Source organism: Martes martes, assembly GCF_963455335.1.
Source record: "Martes martes genome assembly, chromosome: 13".
NCBI classification, from domain to species: Eukaryota; Metazoa; Chordata; class Mammalia; order Carnivora; family Mustelidae; genus Martes; species Martes martes.
The window spans coordinates 59,023,065-59,047,829 of NC_137901.1; the positions used below are offsets into that span (position 1 = coordinate 59,023,065).

General features: G+C 44.7%; 1 protein-coding gene across 4 annotated transcripts in view; it reads right to left on the minus strand.

Annotated features, from left to right (window-relative positions):
• Positions 1 to 24,765, minus strand: part of PIEZO2 (piezo type mechanosensitive ion channel component 2) — a gene marked incomplete at its 5' end in the record, with an annotated part of 454,715 nt that overhangs the window by 65,784 nt on the left and 364,166 nt on the right. For all 4 annotated transcript variants that reach the window (XM_080822189.1, XM_080822187.1, XM_080822188.1 and 1 more), the window contains 10 exons: positions 788 to 877; positions 4,944 to 5,103; positions 6,184 to 6,280; positions 8,552 to 8,795; positions 13,103 to 13,268; positions 14,431 to 14,532; positions 14,654 to 14,858; positions 15,572 to 15,772; positions 17,204 to 17,329; positions 17,607 to 17,783. In XM_080822189.1, the coding sequence (XP_080678315.1) occupies positions 788 to 877; positions 4,944 to 5,103; positions 6,184 to 6,280; positions 8,552 to 8,795; positions 13,103 to 13,268; positions 14,431 to 14,532; positions 14,654 to 14,858; positions 15,572 to 15,772; positions 17,204 to 17,329; positions 17,607 to 17,783 (1,568 nt within the window). The remainder of the gene's footprint in view (positions 1 to 787; positions 878 to 4,943; positions 5,104 to 6,183; positions 6,281 to 8,551; positions 8,796 to 13,102; positions 13,269 to 14,430; positions 14,533 to 14,653; positions 14,859 to 15,571; positions 15,773 to 17,203; positions 17,330 to 17,606; positions 17,784 to 24,765) is intronic.

Genomic DNA, 24,765 nt, shown 5'->3' on the forward strand with positions numbered 1-24,765 from the left:
GTGCTACCTACCAATCCTTACAAGTTACATTTGCTGCTAAAAATTTCACTGTAAGGAAATTCGTTTCAAGGGCTTTTTTAAAAAAATTAACTAATTAATTTCAAAAAGAAATTCTCAAATCTTCTCTTAAGTCAATCCATTTCTTGATTTATCTAGAACATGACAGTAGAAAAAAAGGTCTTGAACTGAATCCAGGGAGACAGGAGTTGTATTTCTAGGACTGCTTCTAGGTTGTTGTGGATTTAAAGTCATCTAATGTCATGCATCATCAGTTTCTTCCCAGAGAGACTGTCATTATAATATCTTCAGAGATCCTTCCAAAGCCAGGACTCTGTATGTATTCTCTTAATTCATAGATAGAATGAACATTTACTCCAGCTGAATGGGGCCAGGAAAGACCCTGTCTCATTCATTAGCTCATTTAATCTTTATAAAAACCCAGGCAGAACTGTGAGTCCTAATTTAAAACAGAAGGCTGAAATCCAGAGAATCGGAACGACTTGCTCAGGGTTCCAGAGTAAACAGCTGAACCAAGACTTGACATTGGTCTTGTCCAACATGGCGCCCCTTTCCACCACACTGCACCTCTCTTTCTTTTCAACTACTTCCATTTTCAGTCCAGTGAGCATAAGCTACTGCCCTGACACTGAGCACATACCCAGAAGCTCCTTAACACGGTGGGTTTTTTAGGGCTATTGAGGCTCCCTGGGAGGTGAGAGCTAGCTGAACGGGACCAGACAAACCCCGATTATAAGGAAAGAAGGACAGTAAAACCAAGCTTCCTTACTGCCTCTTCAGCTGATCCATTGACTTTTTCTCTTCCTCAATTCTTGCCTTTACAGCCTTGACAATTGTGGCCTGGAAAAGTTCAGCCCCTCTAGAGAAAAATAGGAAGTAGAGAACAAATTAGTGTTTTATCCTTGTTACTTACCTTCCCCTGAAAATGATTATCAAGGGTTAGAAAACATTTCTTTCTGGGCCACTGACTAGAGTCTCCTGGCTGGGAGTGGGAGTCCCAAGACCCCGTGTAGGAGCCCATTCTCAGTGGATGAACAAGGCACAGCCTTTCCTGGGAGGGAGCAGGCTGCTCACAACCACAGGAGGTCATCAAAACAAACAAACAAACAATCAAAAAATGGTTTGTGTTTTCTAAGACATTAAAAAGGATGCACCCCTTCAAACCTGTCCCACAGAACCTTACATCTCAGCAAGGTATTGTTCACCTGACCTTATTATAGTTGTCCCATGAGGGACCATTGGCAAGGAGGAGTGAGTTCGGATTAGTTGTCTACTCAGTGAGCAGAAAAGGGTCTGGAGCGAGCTGGGCTTCCCTAAGGAAAAAATGCAAAATTGGAGTTCAAGCTCCATCACTGAGATGCTCAGATTCCTGCCTCTTTGCTTCTCTTCCTCCTATTCTTTCATTCCCTTCTGTTTGTTCTCACTTTTCAAGCCAATTTTAGAGTCCCCATGGATCTATTTAATCAGCTTCTCTTAATATCTTCAAGCCTGGTCCACTGTCATCTGGTCATATCTGCTTGGTGAATCCCAGGTGGATAGGAACCCAGTGGTGTGCCCGCCCTGTGCTGGACTGTGGTTGGGGGTGCAGAAAAGGCGTGATCAGCGTGTTATCTGCTGACCCTTCATAGGCTCTGGAAATTCTTCTCTGTACTGACTATTTAAAACTCCTTACACTTTTCTCAAATCTAAAATTTTGTCAAAGGTTTTTCACTCCTAGTAAATAGCCTCGTCTCCCACTTCCTGGAGAGAAAAAAGTCATGAGGCAACAGTTTGTTCAGCCACCTACCATCTATCCCATGGACACCGTTTCCTGCAGTGACGGTGGGAGAGGGGACATTCCCACCTGGGCTCTGGCCCCTCCCCCCTGCAGTCTGAGAGGCTCCATCCTGCCCTTTCTTCCTCTCTTTCTGCATTCTCAGCATTCCCGCTACCACCAAATCCTCCTCCGAAGTATGCAAACATGCTCACATCTTGCTAATCTTAGAAAAAACAGAAACATGTCCACTGCACAGTATAGCCTCCATCACTATCCCTGCATGAGTATCTCACAGCCACTGTCTCCAAGACTTTCCCTTTAACCTCAGCTCATTGGTGTTGGGCTCTGATCCCTGCATGTGTTGAGGTCACTGCCTTCAATGCTCAGTTTTCTGTCTTGTGTTTGTATGTCCTGTCCGTTGGACTTCTGCCTTGAAGCAGCCTTCCTCAGGCTCTTAAGGCACCATGCTCTTCCAGCTTTCCTTCTTCCTTGCTGGCTCAGAGTTTCTAGTCTTCTCTACCCATCTCTTAAAAGTGGATGCTCCTTGGGGTCCTCTTCTCATTCACACTTTCTCTCCAACCACTCACCTGCTCTAAATCTACCTGTGTCATGATGACACTCAAGTCTATTTCCACCTGCAGACCTATCATCCCGGCCGTCCACTGGACTCACCACGGGTTTAGTTTCACGAGCCCACGAGCCCTACAACTCCCTGATTGTGGTCAGTGTCCTCCCAGCCTAGAACTTCTTGGTTTCTTTACATTTGGGATTGGCACCACCATTGGCTTCAACCAAAATCCTTTCCATAACACCTTCTACCCTCCTTTCCTCTCCACCCCCACCTCCCTTCCTTCCAATCAACTTTCCAGTTGTGCCAATTTTACTCTTAAATGTCTTCCTAGTTTACCTCCTCCTGGTCTGAGCCACTGTCTTGGTCCTGGATCATTAGAGGAGTAGTCACCTAACCTGTCCTGTGTCCTCCACAGTCCAGGCAGGGTGGGCTTCTGAAACACAGCTGTAACCACATCACTCCCTTGCTTCTTCTTATCTGTGGGGTTACTTCTAAAGTCATAAACATGGTTTATAAGGCCCCTGATAAGCAGACTGCTCCCTATCTCTCCAGCTAATTTGTCATCACTCACTATCTTCACCTTCAAATTTCTGGTTTAGTCACACTGAACTTCTCAGGGTTTCTTCATTAAAACTTCCCCTGGTAACTTCACTTGGGCTGTGTCCCCTGCCTCCCGCCTCTAATACCTGTTCACCCCTCAGGCTGCAGCTTAGAATGGAAGGCTGCCTCGGTTCCTGCCCCTTGCAGGTGTTTATGTACCCTTGATGTAATTCTCACAGCTTCCTGAAGGTCCCCTACCATCACGGTAGTTACACAGCACGGTGACTGCTTGTTGATATGTCCCTCTTCCCACCAGCTTTCTGAGGGCAGGACCAAGCAGCCACCTTCTTGTTACACAGTAGGCAGAGAGCTTATCAATGAAGGAATGAAGGTCTATTCTTTGGAAATTCTGTTTATTTTTAAGACATGGTTTTTCTTTCTTTCTTTTTTTTTTTTTTTTTAAGGATTTTATTTATTTATTTGACAGACAGAGATCACAAGCAGGCAGAGAAGCAGGCAGGGGGTGGGGGCGGGAAGCAGGCTCCCCGCTGAGCAGGGAGCCCGATATGGGGCTCGATCCCAGGACCCTGAGATCATGACCTGAGCCAAAGGCAGAGGCTTAAACCACTGAGTCACCCAGGTGCCCCCAAGACATGGCTTTTCTTTTGCAGGCATGAGTTGTGCTCTAAACCAAAGCTATCAGTTTCCATAATATGAGGAATATGTTTTCTAAATAACTGTGACAACTCCTAGGAAAAGATGCTGGCTTACTATTATGTCCTGGATGTCTAAGGACCAAAAATGCTCAGAAGAAGGCAAAAAGACACATTTATCAGCACAAATACCAGCTGTTCTATGAGTTAATAAAATTACTATTAGGACAAGATAGCATGGAAAAATCCCCAAAAAAGAAAGAAAAAGAAATAAAAAAGGACAAGACATTGTGCTCTAATGAAATTGATGTCCTACGTGTTAGAAAAACCATTTTAACGGTAAATTCCTGGGTCAATCTGGTACATAAAATGAAGTCATTGTTCATATGTATAGTGAGGGCCTAGGGTACCCCCAAACTTCTCAGATTAAATGTGGGTCCCCTACTGAAAATTCCTTCTACTGGGCTCCAAGTTAGTTAGGCCAGGAGTCACTCCTCTATAAATGGACTTCTGCAATAAACATTTTGTTTATCCCGGCAGAGGAAAAGAAGAGTCTCTAGGAACACTGGTGGTATAAACAAAAGTGTGTTAGTCTAAACCACAAGTCAAAATGATAGGTTTTGGGGGAAATTTCATATGATACAAGCCGATGTTTATCAGACTATTTAACACCACAGATCGGATGGGATCTAGTGAGGGCAGTGTTTCTGAGATGGGCAGAGCAAGCTAGGGTACTACGACCTGATCTCAATGGCTAGTTTTCTTCCCGGTCTTTCCCCTGAAACCTATAAGATCAGGACAAAATTGAAAAAGGCGTGGATAGAGATTAAGAAGAAGATGGTAGTAAGGGAATAGAACCAGTGGCCCAGAGAAAAAAATCAGATCACCGGGGAAAAAAGATTGAAAGGATGGAAAGGATAAGAAAAGATAGATCAGGGAGTTTAGAATGAGCCTGGAATATCACACTCTTCAACCTGAGGTCTGAAAAATAATGCATAATTGTGTTTTTCTCTATTTTCTGGAGTATCTTCTAAACACAGAGTCAGAGAAGAAGAGTGTGGACTAGTCTCTAGACCAACATGGCCTGTGGTTACTGCTTTGGCTGAGGCCAGAATGACCTGGTTCTAGTGAGTGGTCTGTGCCCTGAGTGCTCTAGACGACCCATCTGTCTTTGACTTTCCATAGCGTCCCAGATCCTTGTAAGTGTGACTTGGCGCCAAAGACTTTCTTGTTTATTTTAGGTTTTAAAGGCCTTGTGCTAAACCCTTCTTGGACTGGTTTTCCTAGAAGGAATTTCTTAATATCTTAGGGGTTCTCCAGGCAAGCTCAGGCAACAGCACTGCACAATGTTACTTCCAGACAGATTTTTTTAAGAGAAACCACTCGATTCCATGGCCCGACCTACCTTGAGGCCAGGATCTGTGAAGCTTTTATATCAGCCACAACATGTAGGAAATAGTAACTCATGAAAACTCTTCTCTGCAGCAGAAGGAAGGCAAAACATATGCTGTCCCAAATAATTCCTGCTTCACCACTGGGTAGTTTGCATGAGGAATCATCATCAGCTGGGTTAAAAAAGTAGGAAAAAAAAAAACAAATTAAAATTAACATCCATTTTCATTGTTATTTTATAATATCTGTGGTATGATCAGGCTTGGGGAATCCCACAGGCGTAGGAGCAAATTCCTGATGCATGGGTGCATTTATTTATAAGCAAAGATACAGGTTTCAAATCCAATATCAACCTTGACTTATAAGAATGACCACAAATGACCTTGTGGCACAGGAGGGTCTCTTTGCCAGGGATGGTTCCTGAGTGCTTCTCTCAGTGGGAGAGAGATCTCTTTCTTCCTGAACAAGGGCCATGGAGAAATAATGTCTGTATGTCCCAACGCCAAAGGCCATGCTCTGATACAAACAAACAAAAACAAAAAACAAAACTACCTCTTCTGGGAATGGTGATCCGGGCTAATCAGAAGTATAGTCTATTAGAAGAAAAGGTATCAACAGACATCTTATCCTAAATCAGAACAAATTCCCAGTTACTCTTCATTGTGGGCAAAGTATAGCCTGGATTGGAAGCCACAGTGGGGAGAACGTCATGGTCAAGTTGCCCCCATTCTGGGCACCATGGAGGACCAAGCATGGTATTGTCCCAGGTTGTGGTGCAAGAGGCAGAGGGAGGGAAATGGAAACTTCTGGAACTGCAGAGACCCTGAAGGTCCTCCCAGATGTTTTTCTGAGTCTGAAGCTCCCTGAGCTTCCTGAGGAGAGATGAACCTGAAAGCCAGAGGAACTCTGACAATCCAGGATTCTAGTGGCAACCACCACAGGCCTATGGGCCTTCTGTAACTCTTCCTAATGTAACTCGAAGAAGTTTGGGGAGTTATACTGGGCCACACACAGTCTCCAGACCAGCCCAGAGTCTGAGAAGTTTCCAGAGGATGATCAAAGTTGTCTGGAATCGGAGCACTTCATTATGGACAATAGATTTGTAATGAACTACAGTCCTGTTGCCTCCATCTAGAGGTTGAATTCACTGTCACTGTTTTCTCTTTATGTGCTTTGGCAATTTCAAAATTAGAACAATACAACCATCCTTCCTTCTCTGTCCTTCCACTTCCATATTTGCTTTGCATACTTACGCATTTTATAGCCTTTGACGGTGCAGGCCAGGCTGAAAGCCTGGATCAACCAGCAACTATTTTGAACCAATTTTTCAATGTATCCACATGCTCCTATCTGAAAAACAAATGGGAGTGGCAAATTGTGAAACTCTGTGCCCAGAAAAAGAGGTCGATGCTTTGTGATCCTAGTCTGTGTAAGAATTCACAAAGTCTTCATGCCAACAAGTCTAGGAGGCACCTGTAGAATGTAAAATCTCAGTCACCATGGGATAGCGCATTTGATGCTTTGGAAGCACCATGATTTCCTGGGGGAAAATAAACCCCATGAGTAAAGGGAGATCTTTAGTGTGATGATTTCAGCACTTAAAAGTACCCATCTTTTCATAGAGAAAATCATGGATTCCTGTAGAAACAAGCCAAACTCTGATAGCAAATGGGTGAACAATGCCCCCCCCCAAAGAACTCTGATCTTGGTACAGTTATTTTCTTACACAATTGGACAAATTAAACCTACGCGGCTTGCCAGGAGATCATCACAAACACTAGCTGTATGGCGTAGTTCTTAGAATAGGAAAAGAGCTTGCGTTTTGAGGCTCTTTTGGCCAATTCTCTGGGCAAAGGAATATTCTTCGTTGATTGGCATGTCGTTGTCTCTCCCATAACAATGATTTATGTTAAGTTCACATGCTGAGGGGGAAGAAGTTTAAACAGACAACCATTGCAAGCTAATACATAAAGGTGATGGCTGAACTATGTGTATTTCCTGGGAACATGTGAGGTAGGAGGATATACTTGGAAGTTGTTCCCAAGTTGAAAGTTATTCAGCATGAGTTCTTGCACCCATTGGAACATGCTCTTCACATAACCATTTCTGTCCTACATGGCCATGCTTTTGTTTGGGTTCTCTATGTTAGGCATGTCCTCCTCTCTTTGTCTCTCTGAACACCCTTGAATCTGGTTTTCAAGTCTCCGATCAGTTCAAATGGTATCATCTCCAGGAAGTCTATTCCGAGTTTATTCAGGCAAGGTATGAGGCACTTCTTTTTTGTTCTGGTTTCCTAAAATGTTGTGATAATTAGCATTTATGGACCACATTATAATTATTAATAAGTAGGCTTGTCTTCCCTCTTAGAACATGAGTTCCTTAGGGTAAAACCTGCAGGCAATACTATATCTAGTTCTTTGAGACAAAAATAGTGCCTAGGAAGTCTACGATATAGGTTTACAGGATCAAAGAATGAATGAACGAATGGACTTTGTAGCCATACGTTTCCAGGATTGGTTATAGGAATCAGCCTCTGGCAACAGATCCCTCACCATCAGACTGGCCATTGAATGAAACGGTGTTCTGTTGTTCTCTCTGTCCAAGAAATTTCAATACTGCCCTCAATATAAATAAATATTGGGGGGGAGGGTAAAATTGCTGCATAAGAACCACTTTTACTATCAACTGATATTAGACAGAATTTCAATGTCTTAGACAAAATAAATGACTCAAACACATATTCATGGTGACATAGAGTTGGCTCTTGAGGACCTCTAAACAGAGAAATACACATGCCAAAAGAAAAAAAAATTAAATGCCTGCATGGTAGACTTGCTAGGTGAGCTCATCTTTCAGTAACCAGGAAGGTGAGAAGCAGGAAGCTGTTAGCTCAGGGCTCGTTCTAATGCACTCTCAGTACCCCGGAGCAGCAGGCGCAAGGATTAACTTTGACTTAGGGCCAGCGAGAGATGTATGAACTCCTTCAGCTCATGAAAGGTTGTTGTTTAATTTCCTGAAACAGTAACTAACTTAGAAGGTGTCCCTAGGGTCCAAAAGATTTTACGCAATCCTGGGATGACTAGTGGGCCGTGTTGAGTTACCTGCTAGGTCAGGGGGGAACGTGGTGCCCCAGGACGTGGCTATTTAATAGCAGAGCAACTAAACTTTGTAGAGCAAGGACATGTGTTTTACCCCCACCCTCTACTGGCTTATACTTTCATAATTCTTTCCAGGTAAGCCAACACGATATCAGTTTGAAAGAGATTCAATGACTAATTCAGCTCATAAATGGGCTAGTTTGTAGCACAAAGTGTGAATGGTGACAGATGATCCCTCAGAAGAGATGGGATGTTGACTTGCAAATACATTTTAGAATATATTCCTACAACTCCCTGTCCTCCTGTCATGTGACTTTGAGATGGCAGAAGTGAGCAAACGGGACTCTGCTTAATGTGGCAGCGTGAGAGTAATAATCGTTCTCTGAATCCTGACTTTGTATCATCTTATTTGGGGCTTTTAAGAGAGGAGTATGACCGGCAAGTGGGCTTTTAATAACCACTGAGTGGGCTGTTTACACTTGTGCTAAAACCACAAATGTGTTATGCATTGGGAGGCACTTACTGATAGTATGTTTTTCATCGTAATCACGAACACGTTGTAGGCAATCAGCCAGTCCCAATAGCGCAGGATACTCTTGATGGGTTTCAGCAGCAGATCGCCCCCAAAGAGCAGGAAATAGAAACAGGCCACCAAGTAACCCATGCAGAAGATGCTGATCCTGGTTGTCCCCGTGATGAAGATGATTGTGAGGACAAACCAGAAGAGGTAGCTGAAGATGATCACCTTGGACATGTCTAAGTACGATCTGGAAAACAAAACCGAACCATCAGAGGACAACACTCATAAACAAAGAGACAAAAATTTAAGGCAGGAGATTCCACGGTAAGGAGGGAAAGAGTTTGTACTGTCCATTTGACTCAATATGGAAGCGCTTTCCAGTCATATTGTGAGCTCTGTACTCATCTTTCACTTAACACTGCCTTGTCTATAGGAAATCCGCACCCAGTTGGTAAGAGATGAATAAGTAAGTGGTGAAAACACTTATCAGTGTCTTATTTGGGCCAGATTTCCCACACACAGCAGCATATTCTGCCTGCTACTAGAGTACTCAAAATTCCCCCTGCCTTCTCATAGGAAGCACGAATAATGGTATGGCGGGGGAAAGTCCAAGATACAGATGTCTCCCAAAAAGAGAGAACAGAATGAACTAGAAACTGACAGATAAAACAATCTGTGTTACATCTCCTTACTGGAGATGGAAATCCCTCATTGACGATGAGAACTCATTCTCACAAAGCACACACAGCCACGGTGGGACTTGGAGGCTTTAATCTAACACTCTTGTCTTTGGATGGCCCTGGGGTGAAGTCAAGATGCCTTTTTTGGGGGGTGTGATGTCTCCCTATGACCTTCATGATGAGAGGTGAGGGAGAACTGAGGTCAGTCACTATGCAACAAGTGGCAGCTTCTGGGAGCTTCTGAGCATGGGTCACTGACAGCCAAGTGTAGTGGTACCTACAAGCCAAGACCCATCTGTGTTTGCTTAATTAGATCTTCTTTATCTTGGAGATTTTCTTTGGTTGTTTCTCCTCGCAGGTAAGGAGAGAAGCAGAGCACAACCAACTGTGGGTCAGTTATTTGATAATGACTTGTTATTTTATAAGAGTTAATAAGCAACGTCTTGATCCTAAATAAATTACACTGCTCAGCCTCAGAGAAAGCTGCTCCTAAAAGGAACTGCTCAGAGAAAGCTGTTCCTAAAAGGTACATTGTCGGGTAAGCAAACTTTTTTGAACTTTACTCTTTAGGGAGTAAAATATTCAATCCTTTAAAATGCTTTCGTGAAATCTCCCTCTCAAATATATTTCACCTTTCTTTGATGTCATAATCGAAGGAGAATGAATACAATGTCAGGATTTCTCAGCATCCCAGGAGCATCGCTGGTGAAATCAGTGATTCATTTGAGATGTAATATCGGAATGCCCACAGGGCCTTCTTCTTCTTCTTTTTTTAAGATTTTATTTATTTATTTGACACAGAGACACACAACGAGAGAGGGAACAGAAGCAGGGGGAATGGGAGAGGGAGAAGCAAGCTTCCTGCTGAGCAGGGAGCCCAATGCAGGGCTCAATCCCATGACCAGGGATCATGACCTGAGCCAAAGGCAGACACTTAAGGACTGACCCACCCAGGTGCCACCCCTACAACGGCTTTCTGATGTGTGTGTGTGTGTGTGTGTGTGTGTGTGTGTGTGTGTGTGTGTGTGTCTGCGCATGTGTGCACACTTTGGAGTCAGCAGACTCGGCCTGCTGGCATTTTGTGAGTGTGTGTGTAGAAACGTGTGTGTGAGTACAACACGTGCTTTCTGTGGATTTCCCTTCCTTGCCCACAGCTGACAGTTCCTACTCCCAGCGCCCCAGCCTCCGGAATCACTTGAGCCGCTTCAGGCTCAGAAATCACAAGATCAAGCTTGAAAGTCAACATGGAAAACAGCAATCAAGGGGCTCTGAAGAGGAACCCCTGTGCACATTGAATGTGCCCTGGGGACACGGAGTGAGGCGAGGAGGCTGCCTTCCAGAGCTGTGGAAGAGCAGGTACCCACCGAGAGGGTGCGGGGGACGCTGTGCCTCCCACGGCAAAGTGGTCACTTGCTTCCCACTCACCGTCGTGCTGTGTGACAGGTTACTGCCTGAGACGCACTTTTGTGGCAGTCCTCACTGAGACACAGAGCTAAAAGCTTGAAATAATTCAAGTTTTCAAAGACACCGCTCTAAAAATCAGGGGTACACAGTTTTCGAGTTTTAGGCTTTTCATAAATGCACTGTACAGTCGCATACTTGTCTTTCTCCAACTTTGCAAACTGATGTGATAAAGTAATTCATTTTGTTCTAGATTTCCTGTCTCTGTGAATTGTTCAAACTATGTCTGATTCATGGTAAAGTATAAACATATGTTGTGAGCGATTTCTTGGGGATTTTACTCTTTTGCCTTCAGATAAATACTTTTTTGGGCATCTGGGCAGCTCAGTTGGTTAAGTGTCTGCCTTTGGCTCAGGGTATGATCCCGCAGTCCTGAAATCAAGTTCTGCATGGCAGTCCCTGCTCAGTGAGGAGTCTGCTTCTCCACCTGCTCTCCTGACCATGTTCTCTCTCTCAAAGAAATAAATAAAATCTTAAAGAAAAAAAACCCCTAATCTTTCTCCCTTTATGATAGGGAAAAAGATCAGCTGCACTGATATTTTCTGTTAGTATTATAGAGAAGAGATAAAAAGTGAAAGTCTTACGTTATATTAGTGTTTAGTGTGGTGCCTTAACCCTAAAAGGAATGTTTAGTACTACATAGCTTATCATTTTATTTCTTGTTTTATTTTCAATTTTCATTTTTATTATTTTTTAAAGATTTTATTTATTTGAGAGAGAGGGAGAGAGCACAAGCAGGGGGAAGGGCAGAAGCAGAGGGAGAAGCAGACTCCCCACTGGGCATGGAGCCTGATGTGGGGCTCGATCCTAGGACCCTGAGATCAGGGCCTGAGCCAAAGGAAGATGCTTATACAACTGAGCCACGCAGATACCCCTAACTTACCATTTTATCATTTTTTTTATTTTTTAAAGATTTTATTATTTATCTGAGAGAGAGAGAGTAAGTGACGGAGAGAGAGAACCAGACACCACACTGAGTGGGGAGGCAGACCCAGGGCTTGGTCGCTGGACTCTGGGATCATGACCTGAGCGGAAGTTAGGTACTTAACTGACTGAGACACCCACGTGCCCCACCTCACCTATCGTTTTAAAGCAAATTCACTTATTGGTTTGTTCCATACATGCTGAGCTCTTAGGTCACTGAGAGGCACAGAAGGGCCTCAGCACCCAGGTTTTGGAGCTAGGTCGATTGGGTTCAAATCCTTGCTCAGCTTCCTCACCTGCAAAATGGCGATAATAATAACTCATAGGTGGTCATTTGGGTAAGAGGGCTTCATCTGTGTAAAGCACTTGGAACGGAGGGCGGCACACAGCAAGTGTCCAATAACTGTCACTACTAACAGGACCCTATGTGTCGTAGGCCAACAACCATTGGCGAGGATGGGGGACAGGCATGCACACAGAAGTGAGGTAGAAGTGAACTTTGCCCTAAGTTGCCTATATCTCATGGCGGGGTGGGGGGTGGGGGGTGGGGGGATCAAGTTCTTCAAATAACAATCCCCTGCGAACGCGATACTCTGGAACTCAGAAGCCGGGAAACAAATCTCAGGTGAGGAGAGACACACCAGCTGGCCCAGGACTGATCTCCATGCTGCGCACTGACGCGTAGCCTCTCCCAGGTAGGACTGTGGCCCCGGAGGGTGGATGCTAACTAGTGAGAATCAGGGAGTCTGGAGGTGCAGGGCTGATGAGGAGACACAGACAATCCCACCAGCCCTTCTGACCCCGACAGCAGGGGACAGAGCTGGATTGTGATGGCTGACAGTGGAGGTGGGGGTGTCGGCCATGACTGAGCGGCAGGTGAGAAAAAGCACGAAGACTTGGGAACCCAGGGAATACAGAAGGAACACAGAGTGAGAAATTCAGTCAGGTTTCAACACAAACTCTGCTGAGGGGACAATCAGGCTGCCAAGGTCAGCTGCCACCAGACTGCAGAGGAGAGAAGAGGACAGAGAAGTTGCTGCAAGGGGAACCAGCATGCCTGAGGGGACAGCACACAAAGGGAGTGACAGCAGGGGACACGCTGTGGTTCCCAGGCCGCCACAGTGCCCACTGGCTATGGAGGACCAGGAGAAGGACAGAGGAAGGGAAAGAGGGTGAGGAATGGGGATCAGGATGGACAGAGATGAGGAGGCAGAGGAACAGAAGATAAAGATGGAGGGGTCTCTGCTGCGGCACCAAGAGGCAGAATCACGTTTGTGAGGGAAGAAGTAGAGGGAAACTGAGGGCAAATGTGTGGTCCACGATGAGAAAGGCAGAACCAGATCTGTAATTCAGAGTCTCAGTCCTTGACCACCAAAACCTCTGTCTGCCAGTTTCCAAAAAATGGCAGAGAGAGAACCGGAAGTGGAGTTATGTCCTCCGGGTGACACGCGCACACAAAGCGGCTTTGGCCCCATGCAGCCAGGCTCACCTGCAGTGGATGAAATCCGGCACCGGGTTATGCTGGCTGAAGGAGGCCGCGTCCAGGTTCATGCAGATCTCCACGTTGTCCCCTGCCATGATGCGCACCGCAGCCTTGTTCTCATCCTCGAAGATCTGCCTTTGCAAGGAGGCACACAGGAGCAGCATGAAGTCATCTGGCAGGACAGAGAGATCACGGAGTCACCTTCTTCTCTTCCGGGTTTCCATGATGCAGAAAACAGTCCCCACAAGGGAGGAGCTGCTCCCTCCTCAGCTCCTTAGTGTGTCGCATTCCCAAAGTTCCCAACGTACAGTTCTCCCTGGGTTCCAATCTAGGGGCCAAGTCCCACCTTGCCCGCCATGGAAGATGTAAGGGGTGGGGGGGGGCGGTATAGACATGGGAGAGCACAAGTGTCAGGTGATAATTCCTAGCCTCGTGACTTTCTTATGGGATAATGTTTATTTGCATTTATCTCCCACCAAAATTTTGAGGAAGCCAGTTGAATATACTTCCCCATCTTTATCTTATTCCTTGTGGTAGAGCCAGGAACTTGTGGCTTTCTTCATCCTCTCCATCCCCCATTGTATTTGTAACCGGACACTTCCCAGAGTGGGCAGGGCAGTGAAAGCAAGGAGTGGAGGTGAAGATCATGGCCAGTTATGGGCAGGCAGCCTCCCATACATTAAACCTGAATGTGTGGAGGCAGCATGGTCCCTCTGGAGGTGACTTTCTTGTCTTAGGTGCAGCTGCTCTGACCTTGGGATCAGCAGCCTGCCCTCGGAAGGTCCAGGGGCTACAGCCTCATGCTCAAGCATCTGCAATGTGGGTAGCACATTCCTAGCTTCCACAGTCTTAGCATTAGCTTTGGTCTGTCCGCAGTGGCAGCGTGAAGGATCTACTTTGCAAAAAACGGGGCCTCCCTCCACAGTTTACCTTCTAGAAGGTGGATAAGTAGAGGTGTGTGTGTGTGTGTGTGTGTGTGTGTGTGTGTGTGTGTTGGGGAGGCAGCTGGAGAGAGTGTGTGTGTGTGTGTGTGTGTGTGTGTTGGGGAGGCAGCTGGAGAGAGTGTGTGTGTGTGTGTGTGTGTGTGTGTGTTGAGAGGTAACATTATGGAAGTAGAGATGGTATTTCCAATGTTTACTTATTAATTTTGCAAATGGAATAGGGCCAATAGAAGCCATTAAGGACTTGTGATATTAATGCATCAAGACAAGCTTTTTCATGATCACCAAGTACGCTGGAGGAAGCAGGGGCACTAAAGCAGAGCCCACGAAGAAGGAGCAGCAAAGAGGAAACCAAACCCCAGTGCTCTGCGGCCCCGTGGCTCCAACACTTACAGACAAGAAACACGGGGTTGGGCCGCACGATGAAGTCTGGGAAGTATAGCCACTTTATGATGTTGTCGTTGAAGCTAGCCCCCTTGAACCTCCATGGGTAATCTGCAGGGACGGAAGTGGCAAAGAGTGAAATCAATACACTTCTTCCCTGCCCTTGTCCCAACTGTCCACGGCACAAGGGCTGATCATGAGAGCGGCCAGCTCCCAGGAGGGGCCCACACACCTCTGCAAGGGGCCGCAGGGATGCCGATGCAGATGAAGTACTGGAAGGTGATGATGCAGGCCAGGAAGCAACAGTACTTGGGCCAGATCTCCGCAATGGCCTTTCTTCTGCGCCGGTACAAGACAGCGATCAGCCAGCAGGCATGAATCATGGCATAGAAATCCATTCGCTGGCCAATTACGTTAACTGACATTAGGAAACAGGTCTGTGTAAGGATGAAAAGAGGCAAAGAAAAAATCGGGTTTACAGGGAAGGGGAGTGGTGTCACCTGTTAGCCTTGTGCAGGTGGCTCAGAGACCTGCACTGCTGAAGAGTGGGGGTGGGGGAGTCTGTCTGTGCATGTTCACCAGGTCTTGCCTCGGTGGGGCGTCTTAGAGTGTGAAGACTGAAATCTTGTGTAAGTTACTTCCAAGGTCATTACTGTGAATAAGAACTACTTCAAATTGTGGAGAGAATATAGCTACGATCTCTTCATGAAGCCTCACTATTCCAAATTCTTTCTACAAAGAGGCAGGCAGTGCCACAACCATTTCAGGTCAAACCAGTTCATTTTGGCACAAGTTAAACTCTCAGAATGCACAAAACACAGAAAAGATTTGTAATACGTTAAAGAAACCAGTGAGAATGACCAAATGATATCCACGCATGTACAAGGCTACAGAGACCTAGAGAGGCCAAGGTCACTGGGGCAGAGTATGGAGCACTGGCCTTGGTCTTAGAAAACTTCAAACAAGGCCAGGTGAACCCTTCAGTAGAATGTCCTCCTGCTGGTCTTGTGACAGGAACAGTCATCACATCACGGAGATGGACCAGTAAGCTCTAGTGGCCTTCTGGCCGAAAAACAGCAATGGGGATTTTCATAAAAAAAGGAAACAAAAACAAAAACAACAAACAACCCACGTCAGCAAGGAAACTCACCTCCAAACCAAACTTGTAGAAGAAGTAATTTATGAAGTATTTGGCACAATTAACAAGTCCATCATCTAGATGGAGTCTTGTAATGTCGTGAAAGATGGTTTTAGACACGGGGGCTGTGAGGTTGTTTCGACCTCGATAGTATTCCTGATGGCGGTAAATTGTAACCTCAAAGGCCAGAATGGCCAGCATCAGGAGATGATTCTACAAAGCAAGAAAACACAATCGTGAAGCCAAACGCTTTAGTTTGGTCACTTTAAGCAACCCCCATAATCAATCCTTTTTTTCTCCATTTTTGGTGTCTAAAAAAACAATGCTTATAAAATCCCACCTCTACAGAAGTACTGCATTCAACGTTCATTTTCCCTATGGCCTAGTAACAAGGTGGAGAGACTTGCATTGTGCCAATCAGGATAATTTCTGGGATGCTGGGATCTAGAATCTCTAGAGAGAAGGCCGGTGATGCTCATTCCTGTTTCTGGGAAAGTACACTAGCCACAGGAAGATGCAGGGACCAGCTGCCTTGGGAGGGTGATCCAACCTTACTTGCAGCTCAAAGTGCAAAAAGGTACAGGGCCATCTGGGAAACCAACAAAGCTGCAGGGGAAATCTTTCAACACCTCGGAAATTTGGATAGAGAGAGCCGGGAATGACAAGCATGCTGCTGACCATAACGTAATCATCATAATAATGAAAATAGTTCATGTTGATGGCACCCCATGGGCCTTACACCATCCTGATTGCTCTTTTCAAATATCAGTTGGTTTTATCCTTATAACCGTTCTTGATGGTGGGTGGCATTTATATTGCTGCAATTGATGTCTGATGTATGAGGAAAAAAAATGAGAAAGCTACCCACAAAAAAATGGGATGTTTAGTACTTTGAAAAATTCCAGGTGTTGAGTATAAATGCTTTACTTCTAAGGGCTTCTGGTGGTGTGGTGTGAAGACCGCTTAGATTATCCATCAAAGTAAAACGGGAATGGTCCGAAGTATGTTGCTTTCGTTACCTTTGTTTTGACTATTTGCAAAGTTTCTTTTCAAAGACAGGTTGTTAAAATCTGTATTACCTCTAATGATAACTAGCTGGAATTCAATTGAAAACTTGAAGAAAAAAAATGTATTACTTTTCAACATAATATAGGTCCTTTATTCAACATTGTAGAGAAACAATTTAGACAGCAAACATTTCTCGTAATGCTCTACCTGTTTCTCAGGAATAATCACTGTAGACAGTTTGGTATATTTTACTCAACATTTTTCTCTGTGTCTAGAAGAAAGCACGCCATGCAGGGTGTACTGAAATTTGTCCTTTCTTTTAAAAAAAAGTTAATATATTTTGGATGTCTTTCAACATCTCACATTATCAATCCACCTCAATCTTTTAGTGGTTATATAATATCCTAGTGAATATATTTGTCAGACTTTATTCAATTAATCCCAAACTCCTCGATCAATTTCTTTTCAGCACAATGGGACCCTGATGGTAATATCTAGTCATTTGGTTCAAAGGTGACTCCAAATGTCACATAAAAATGCAAGGTTATGATCAGTTGTGATATCAGAGTTCTCAAGGCAAAGGAGGTCAGGTGTTAACTGTGCAGAGGCTCAGATGAAGTACAAAGGAGGCCTTACCCTCAGGTAGACAAGCAGAGGGGAAGACTTCCTCAGGCCCACCCATTCTGTTGGGTCAATAGGAGCGCTGTAAAGCTGAGACTTGTTCAGCTGGTGGATGGGTATATTCGTCTGGTTTTCATTTGGCTGAAAAGAAGAGAATGAAGAGTTTAAAAAAAAATGGTTGCCCAGATTGGAAGAGGTCAGTTTTTTCTCCTCAAGCTTTGCGCAAATGGTGGGACACGGTGGGACCAGGAGGGAAAGCTCCACTTCAGAGGGGAAGAGGACTAGGACCAGGACATATCCAACATGGCGGAAGGGACTGAGGGACTGGTCAGAATGTGCTTGCGGGTGAGGGTTCCCCAATATCTGGGTCACGTCCCTAAAGACCAGTCAAGAAGAGTCCCCTGTCTTCAAAGCTCACCAAGGAACAGTTGACAGAAAAGTTCTCGGGCTTAATGGTTTGCAACTGGTACAACATTTTGCAAACGATGATCACACACGTCCAGACAGTGCAGACACTGGAGGCGAGACGGCGCAGCTTGGTGTAGGGCAGAGCAAAAGCCCAAGAAATCAAGAATACATAGTTGAACAGAGACACCTGAAAACACAAAAATCAGAAATGGGGATAAAAAATACATAACACGGTACAACAGCCATGAAATGTGGCAGCTCGATTTATTCAGTTCGGCAAAGTCTGATTGAGTTCCTGGCACGTACGAGGCATTGCCCTACGTGTGTGTGTGCGTGTGTGTGCGTGTGCGTGTGCGTGTGTGTGTGGGGTCTTATACGGTGGAAAGATACATAACCAGGTAATGTAAATATAACATAGCAGTGGGTCAGCGATAGATGAACAGGCTCCTGTGAGAAGACCCAGAAGGGCTCCGTGGCCCCATATGGAGCTTCCAGAACATTTTCTGGAAGGGATACTACCTGAGCTGGGTCTTGAAAGATGCAGAAAGCTAGCCAGGCCAAGAAGGTGAGAAGTGTGTTCCAGGTAAAGGACATATAGGTACAGGCAGGAAAGCATGACAGAGCATGGAAGGGACAGGTGACCACAAACAACGGGAAATTCTGGAGTTACATGGTGAATGGCAGCAGTAAACGAGGCTGGAGATGCAGCTGGGAACCACACTTTATGGACCTTTTTGAAACCATGCTGTGGCCTTGGAACCCTCTGTGCAGAAAATAGAGAGTTAAGAATTCCCAGCAAAAATCTTAAGGAAGGATTTTCATGTTGTTGAAATAAGTAGAACTAAAGAATGGAGATGCATCCATGGGGGTTCAGTGAGAGGTTGGGAGACCCAGTCAAGGCTGCTGCCAGGAGAACCTGACCAGGGCCCAGCTAGGCCCATGGAACAGAAATGGGGAAGAGTCATGGATTTGAGATGAGAAGTAAAACTAGATGGAGCTGTTGACTGGTTGGTTGGATGATGGTGGTGGCTGGGGTATAGGAGGGGGTGCAAGGAACGCCTCCCAGGTTTCTGGCTTGGGAGCCAGAGCCCTGAGACAATGACAGTAACCCTACTGACACAGGATCTTGGTGGGGGTGGGGAGCAGGTGTAAAGAGGGAAGTGTGTGACTACAACTTGGTTTTAGACTCTTTGTGTGTGTCTATCAATCAGGATAATGTCCAATCATTTCCAGTGGTTCTCCACAGCCAACAGTTCATGGAAAAATATAGAAACAGAGCCATCTTACTCATCCACGGAAAACACTCATGGGATTCAAATAATGATTAATATAAGATCCGGATATTGTTAAGATAATGTCATAAGAGCATTTCATATTATCAGCATGAATTAATTAACATTAATAGCATGCAGTCAGTTGATAAAATTCCACATGTTGCCAGGGCTATGCACTGTGGGCTATAAAAAGTATGGTCACCTGATTGGCTGGCAGAACTACACAATAAGAAAGGAGGAGTCTCCAGGATAGTATTTAATTCTGTAATTTAGTAGCCACTACTTTTCTACTTAACTACTCGTCACTGTCCAGGCAAGGAACCTCTCTGGGAATGAAGCCCTGAGGTATTAGGGTAATAAGAACTGCATTTCAGAATTAATTAAGGAGGAAAGAAATACCACCCTGTGAACTCTACCACACTTACAAACACAATAAATGTTACATTTGAACACAATATTTTGATTGGCTAAATGACTCTTCCTTAGTCATTGGCCAGAGTCATGTTAACTGGGATATTAAAAAACATTTCTTTCCTCTTCAATGAATTCTGTAAGCCTATTAAGGCTACTATGAAATTAAGTGTCTTGTTATTCCTTTTAGTATGTATTGAAGGCACTGGGCATAAAAATAGCACAATGAAGTCACATAGAACTCTTTATCTTTTGAGAGTTAGAGAAAGATATATTTAAGAAGTCCTAACTAGGTCCAAGGTAGCATATCCTGTGTGGATCCCTGGCCTCAAGAAACACATGGGTAGTGCCAGGGAGAACTGTGTAGACAGCTCGTGACAATATGGTGGAGGGAGAGTGTCTGCCTGGGCTGAGACCAGCTGTATGGGAGCATGGGGCTGATCAGCTGGTCCAGGGTTAGGGAAGAGTTAGTTTTGATCTAAACTAAGGCTGGAGGGACAAATAGTAGATATCCAGACAAGGGAATTGCAGATGTGAGACCTTTTGGCAAGGGAGAACATGGGATGGACATCCTTGGAGTAGCAAGTGGCTCACCATGAGAGCAGTGTGATCAGGGTCCCTTCAGAGGGCTGCTTTGGAATCCACCTAGGCTAGGGTGTCTAGGAAAGAAAGTGGCGAAGGAGTCCAGGGCTGGATCATGAGGGTCCTATAGCTCATGCCTGTGAGGACGGGAGAGCTGTTGAGTTGAGGATTAACGTGATCATATCTATGCAGTGGAAAGACTGTTCTGGCTGGCTGATGGAATCCATAAGGCAGGGGAAGAGATTGGGGCAGTGTTGGGCATCTGGTAGAGTTATCTAAAAGAGAAATGATGTGGAGGTAGGCGGTTCAGTTTTAGAGATATTGAAGGTGCTTTGGGGAATTCAAGGATGAGGTCATGTCCAGCTGTCACTTGGAGATACGAGCCTGGAGTTCAAAGACCAGATGGGATGAAGACATAGATTTACAATTCTTGCATGTAGATAGTGAGTGAGTCACAGGAGCTCATGAGACCACCCACAGAGTGTCTAGAATCAGAAAAGGGACTACAGTTAGAACCTAGAGAAGAGAGGAGTTGGTAGGAAAAGAAAGAGCCCATGAATGAGGCAGAAAGGAGGGGCCAGGGAAGTGTGCTGTTTTGGAAGACAACAGAAGCTCTTCAAGGACAAGGAAATGATTGTCAACATCCAATGTCATAGAGAATCAAGTAAAAGGAGGTCTAAATAGCATCCGTGAGGTGGGAAAACACAGACTCGGAGAAGCACCATACTTCGTCCAACATAAACATGGTTGATGGTGGTCTTATCCTTTCCCTGATGGTGGGAGTCTCGTGGAATGTACTTAAGAAACTTACAAAAGGCAAATATCTGGGCCCCAGCCAATATCTAATGAATCATAATTTCTAGGGAACTAATTGGTCATCCATGTAGCTAACATGTGTCCAGGTGATTCTTACTATCAAGAAATTTGGGGAAGTAATTTTATGCCATATACTTTCCTCACAAAATACTTTTCCATAAATTGTCACTTTCTCTGAATATAAACTTGTAAGGTTTGAGACCACTGCCTTGAGAGAGGAGCCCCTGAGAACTGCAGTCCCCACTGTGTGCTGGCCCAGCGGGCCTCCTCCCTCAGAGCACCCGCAGCCTCAGTGACCTCCTCCACAGCATGACACGCCCCCCTCTTGCACCCACAACACTCCTGGGGATGCCTCTAATGTGACTTTGGTTTCGTGTGCCAGCCATGACCACCAGACCATGAGCCAAGGCAAGAAATGTGGCTTCCATGCCTTTGTGTTAACATCTAGCACAGTATAAGCATTCAATTTATTGTAATTTAAGTTTAAGTGCATGATTAAGGCTAAATGCATGATTAGTGAGACTGAAGATAATAACAAAATATCAACTGGCATGTAGGGTAAATCTCAAGCTTGCAAAGATGTTTTATTTCTTTCCTTCAGCCAGTAAACCTTTACTGAGCTGACACAGTTGATCGGGTCCCATAGGAGCTGCTCAGGATGCTAGAATAAGGTGTGATCCCTTCCTCACAGAGTAACCCAGTCTCTCAGAGCTTTCTAGAAATTAGAAACATAGTTGCATATAAAAAAGAGGACAGTGTCATATATATATATATATATATACACCATAAATAATTATATATAACATATATAACATAAATTACTATATATAAATAAATATATATTATAAAAATAGAAATAAATATTATAAGTAAAAATTACTATATGTAATAAATAAATATTATAATAAATAAAAATTACTATATATTATAAATATATATTATAAATAAATATATAAATAAATTTATTTAAACATAAATAAATTACCATATATATTATAAATAAACATATATACACATATATACATATGTATCCACTATATATATGTGTGTATATATATATATTTAAAATCTAGGTCCTTCCAAAGTGGTGTCCCTCTGGTAAGAGATACTGATGTAAAAGAAAGGCCTCTCGACTAAATTCCTTCTCACGGTCTCTTCTTCCTCAGACGCCCATGAAGATAACCTTGTAAAGGTTTAATGTTTGACCCCACAATGACCTGAGAAATGACTCTGAAAGTTCGTGAAAACAAGCAGCCTACTGATGGCCTTAGATAAGGATGAGGATTTCACTGCGTTTGTTGACTTTGTTCTCATTTTGCCATTTACTGATAGCAATTTTTGAGAAAGGGTATCTTTTGTACCAATCAAAATTAATAAGCTATGAATGGAAACTATATGGAACAAATGGCATCAGTGGCGGGCTTCTCTGGTTGAGGATGAGCCAAGCCTTCAAAGCAGAAGAGGTCCCTGAAGGTATAAATCAGCACCTCAGAGGTGCACAGTGTCGGGGCTGCTGGTCACAGGTGAACACTGGCCCTGGAATTGTGTGGCCTAGCTTCCTTCCTGCCCCCATCCGATGTGAAACCCTAGACACTCGTGTTTGTTATCAGCCGATAAGATTCAGTCGTACCATAGCCTGGGTTTGGCACGTGGCTCCTTACAGGAATCAGTTCTTCCCCAACTGTACCCATAAACAGAGAAAGAGTTCAAATGAAGCCTTGTGAGGCGCCAAGTTAGAACCGATGGAGCCAAAACATTCCGAAATGAGGTGCTAAGCCAGCCAGGTAGAAATTTCAAATCAAAATAGTTGATGGGAAACCGTTTAGAGGTCTTTCCAAGCTCTCTGGGAGGGTCAAGATGGCGAAGGTGACAGGAGGGAGTGTGAAGAATTTTCTTCATAGGAGGTGCTTCTGTCAGTGCTTGCCCACCACCCTCCTGACCAGACGATGGGGTAGGGAGGAAGGGATGCTATATTCTCTCCCCAAACCCCAGGCAAGGAGCTTTAAGAAGCATCAGACAGAGATGCTAATTTGTGTATTAGGGAGTCTGGACACCGATGTCCAACTTCGCCCAGAAAACCCAGCTGGCGCGGACTGGGTGACTAGGACAGGAGTTGCCTCATTGCGAGACACATAAACTAATAGCACAGACTGTGTGAGTGCATCCCTTAGACGTGAAGGGGGGAGAGAGAGCGCCAGAGCCATCCTAAGTCCTGCTCTGGGGACGTTCCTGCATGGGGGATAAGAGTCCGACAGAAAGGGTTAGGAGGAGCAGATGCTGGGAAACCAGGGGATAGAGGAGGCCCATGAGAGAAAGGGGAGATTTAATCAGCTCTGGGTCAGTGTGAGGCCATCCTAAGAAAGCACACCGCCATTCCCACCTGAGGCTGTGGTCCAGCATGGGAGACCTTGTAATAGCCCTTAGTTCACTGGAAGGAGGGGCAGGGAGGGAGGCAGTGAAGGAGGTGTGTGTGAGAAAGAAAGAAGCTGCTAGAAGAGGAAACGCTTCCACATGGTAAGAGATAGAGTGTAGTGTTGGCGAGGATGCAGAGAAAGGGGAGCCCTCTTGCATTGTTGGTGGGAATGTAAATGGCTGTAGCCACTGTGGAAAACAGTGCGGAGGTTCCTCACAAAGTTAAAAACAGGTCATCTACCCTAGGATCTGGCAATTGCACTGTGAGGTATTTACCCGAAGAATACAAAAACAGGAATTCAGAGGCATATGTGCACCCTGATGTTTGTTGCAATGTTATTTACAATGGCCTAATGATAGAAACAGACCAAGTCCCCAGTGACTAATGAATGGATAAAGAAGATGTGGTATTGGAGTATTACTCAGCCATAAGAAAATAAAATCTTGCCACTGGCAACAATGCGGCTGGAGATAGAACATATTATACTAAGCAAAGTGAGTCAGTCAGAGAAAGACAAATACCATGCGATTTCACTCATCTGTGGAATTTAAGCAACAAAACAAATAACCAAAGGGAGGAAAAAGAGAGAGAGAGAGAGACAAAGCAAGAAACAAACTCTTAACTGTAGAGAACACGTGGGGGATGGGTGAAGTAGGTGTGGGATGTAAGGAGGGCACTTGTGATGAGCGCACAGGTGATGTATGGAAGTGCTGAATCACGGTATTGTACACCTGAAACTAATATCACACTGTGTGTTAGCTAACTGGAATTTAAATAAAAACTTAACAAAATAGAAAAACTTCTATCTTCTTGAGAAAAAAAAAATCAGAGTTTGGTTCTTTTCTGTGACCACACAAGTCTAATTAATGAAGTGAGATTCTGTTCGCTCTCTGAGGTAACTATAGGACTTTCTATGGGCTGGAAATGATCAGAAAGTTTTGCATTCAGGGACATGGAGAAAACTTTCTCTGTCGAATACATTTTTCTTTTTTAAGATTTTATTTATTTATTTGACAGATGGAGATCACAAGTAGGCAGAGAGGCAGGCAGAGAGAGGGGGAGAGGGAAGCAGGCTCCCCGCTGAGCAGAGAGCCCGATGCGGGACTTGATCCTAGGACCCTGAGATCATGACCTGAGCCGAAGGCAGTGGCTTAACCCACTGAGCCACCCAGGCGCCCCTGTCGAATACATTTTAAAGGGAACGTAGAGGTCTGAAATGAAGTAATTTTTATGATGACACCCCACATGTTCTGATTGCTTGATACTGCAGTGACATTAGTAAGAATCGGCCATGAAGGGAAGCCCAGAGACCAAAGTCAGTGCACAGGGGAGACTTCATGATGTCCAAGGATCAGGCAGGAACTCACCCTTTGGGGGCCAGAGAGCCCTCCCGTGGGTGGGATAACAAGATGTGAAACTAGGGTGACACGCTTTGGGCTTAGCCTTCTCACAAAGGGATTCTGGCAGACATTAGCAGCAATGGAAGCAGTATTTCTCTGAGGCATGAGTGCCCGATGTGTGTTAAAGTTATAGGTGAAAGAGATGGAATTAGGGAGGAAAATTCTAGAAGTCTACACAATGTATGAAACCTGGAGAAGGAAATGGTCGTATGCCATCAAAGGCCTTTTTCCTAACGGTGTAACAGGATGAACAGGTCATGACGCTTTATCTAC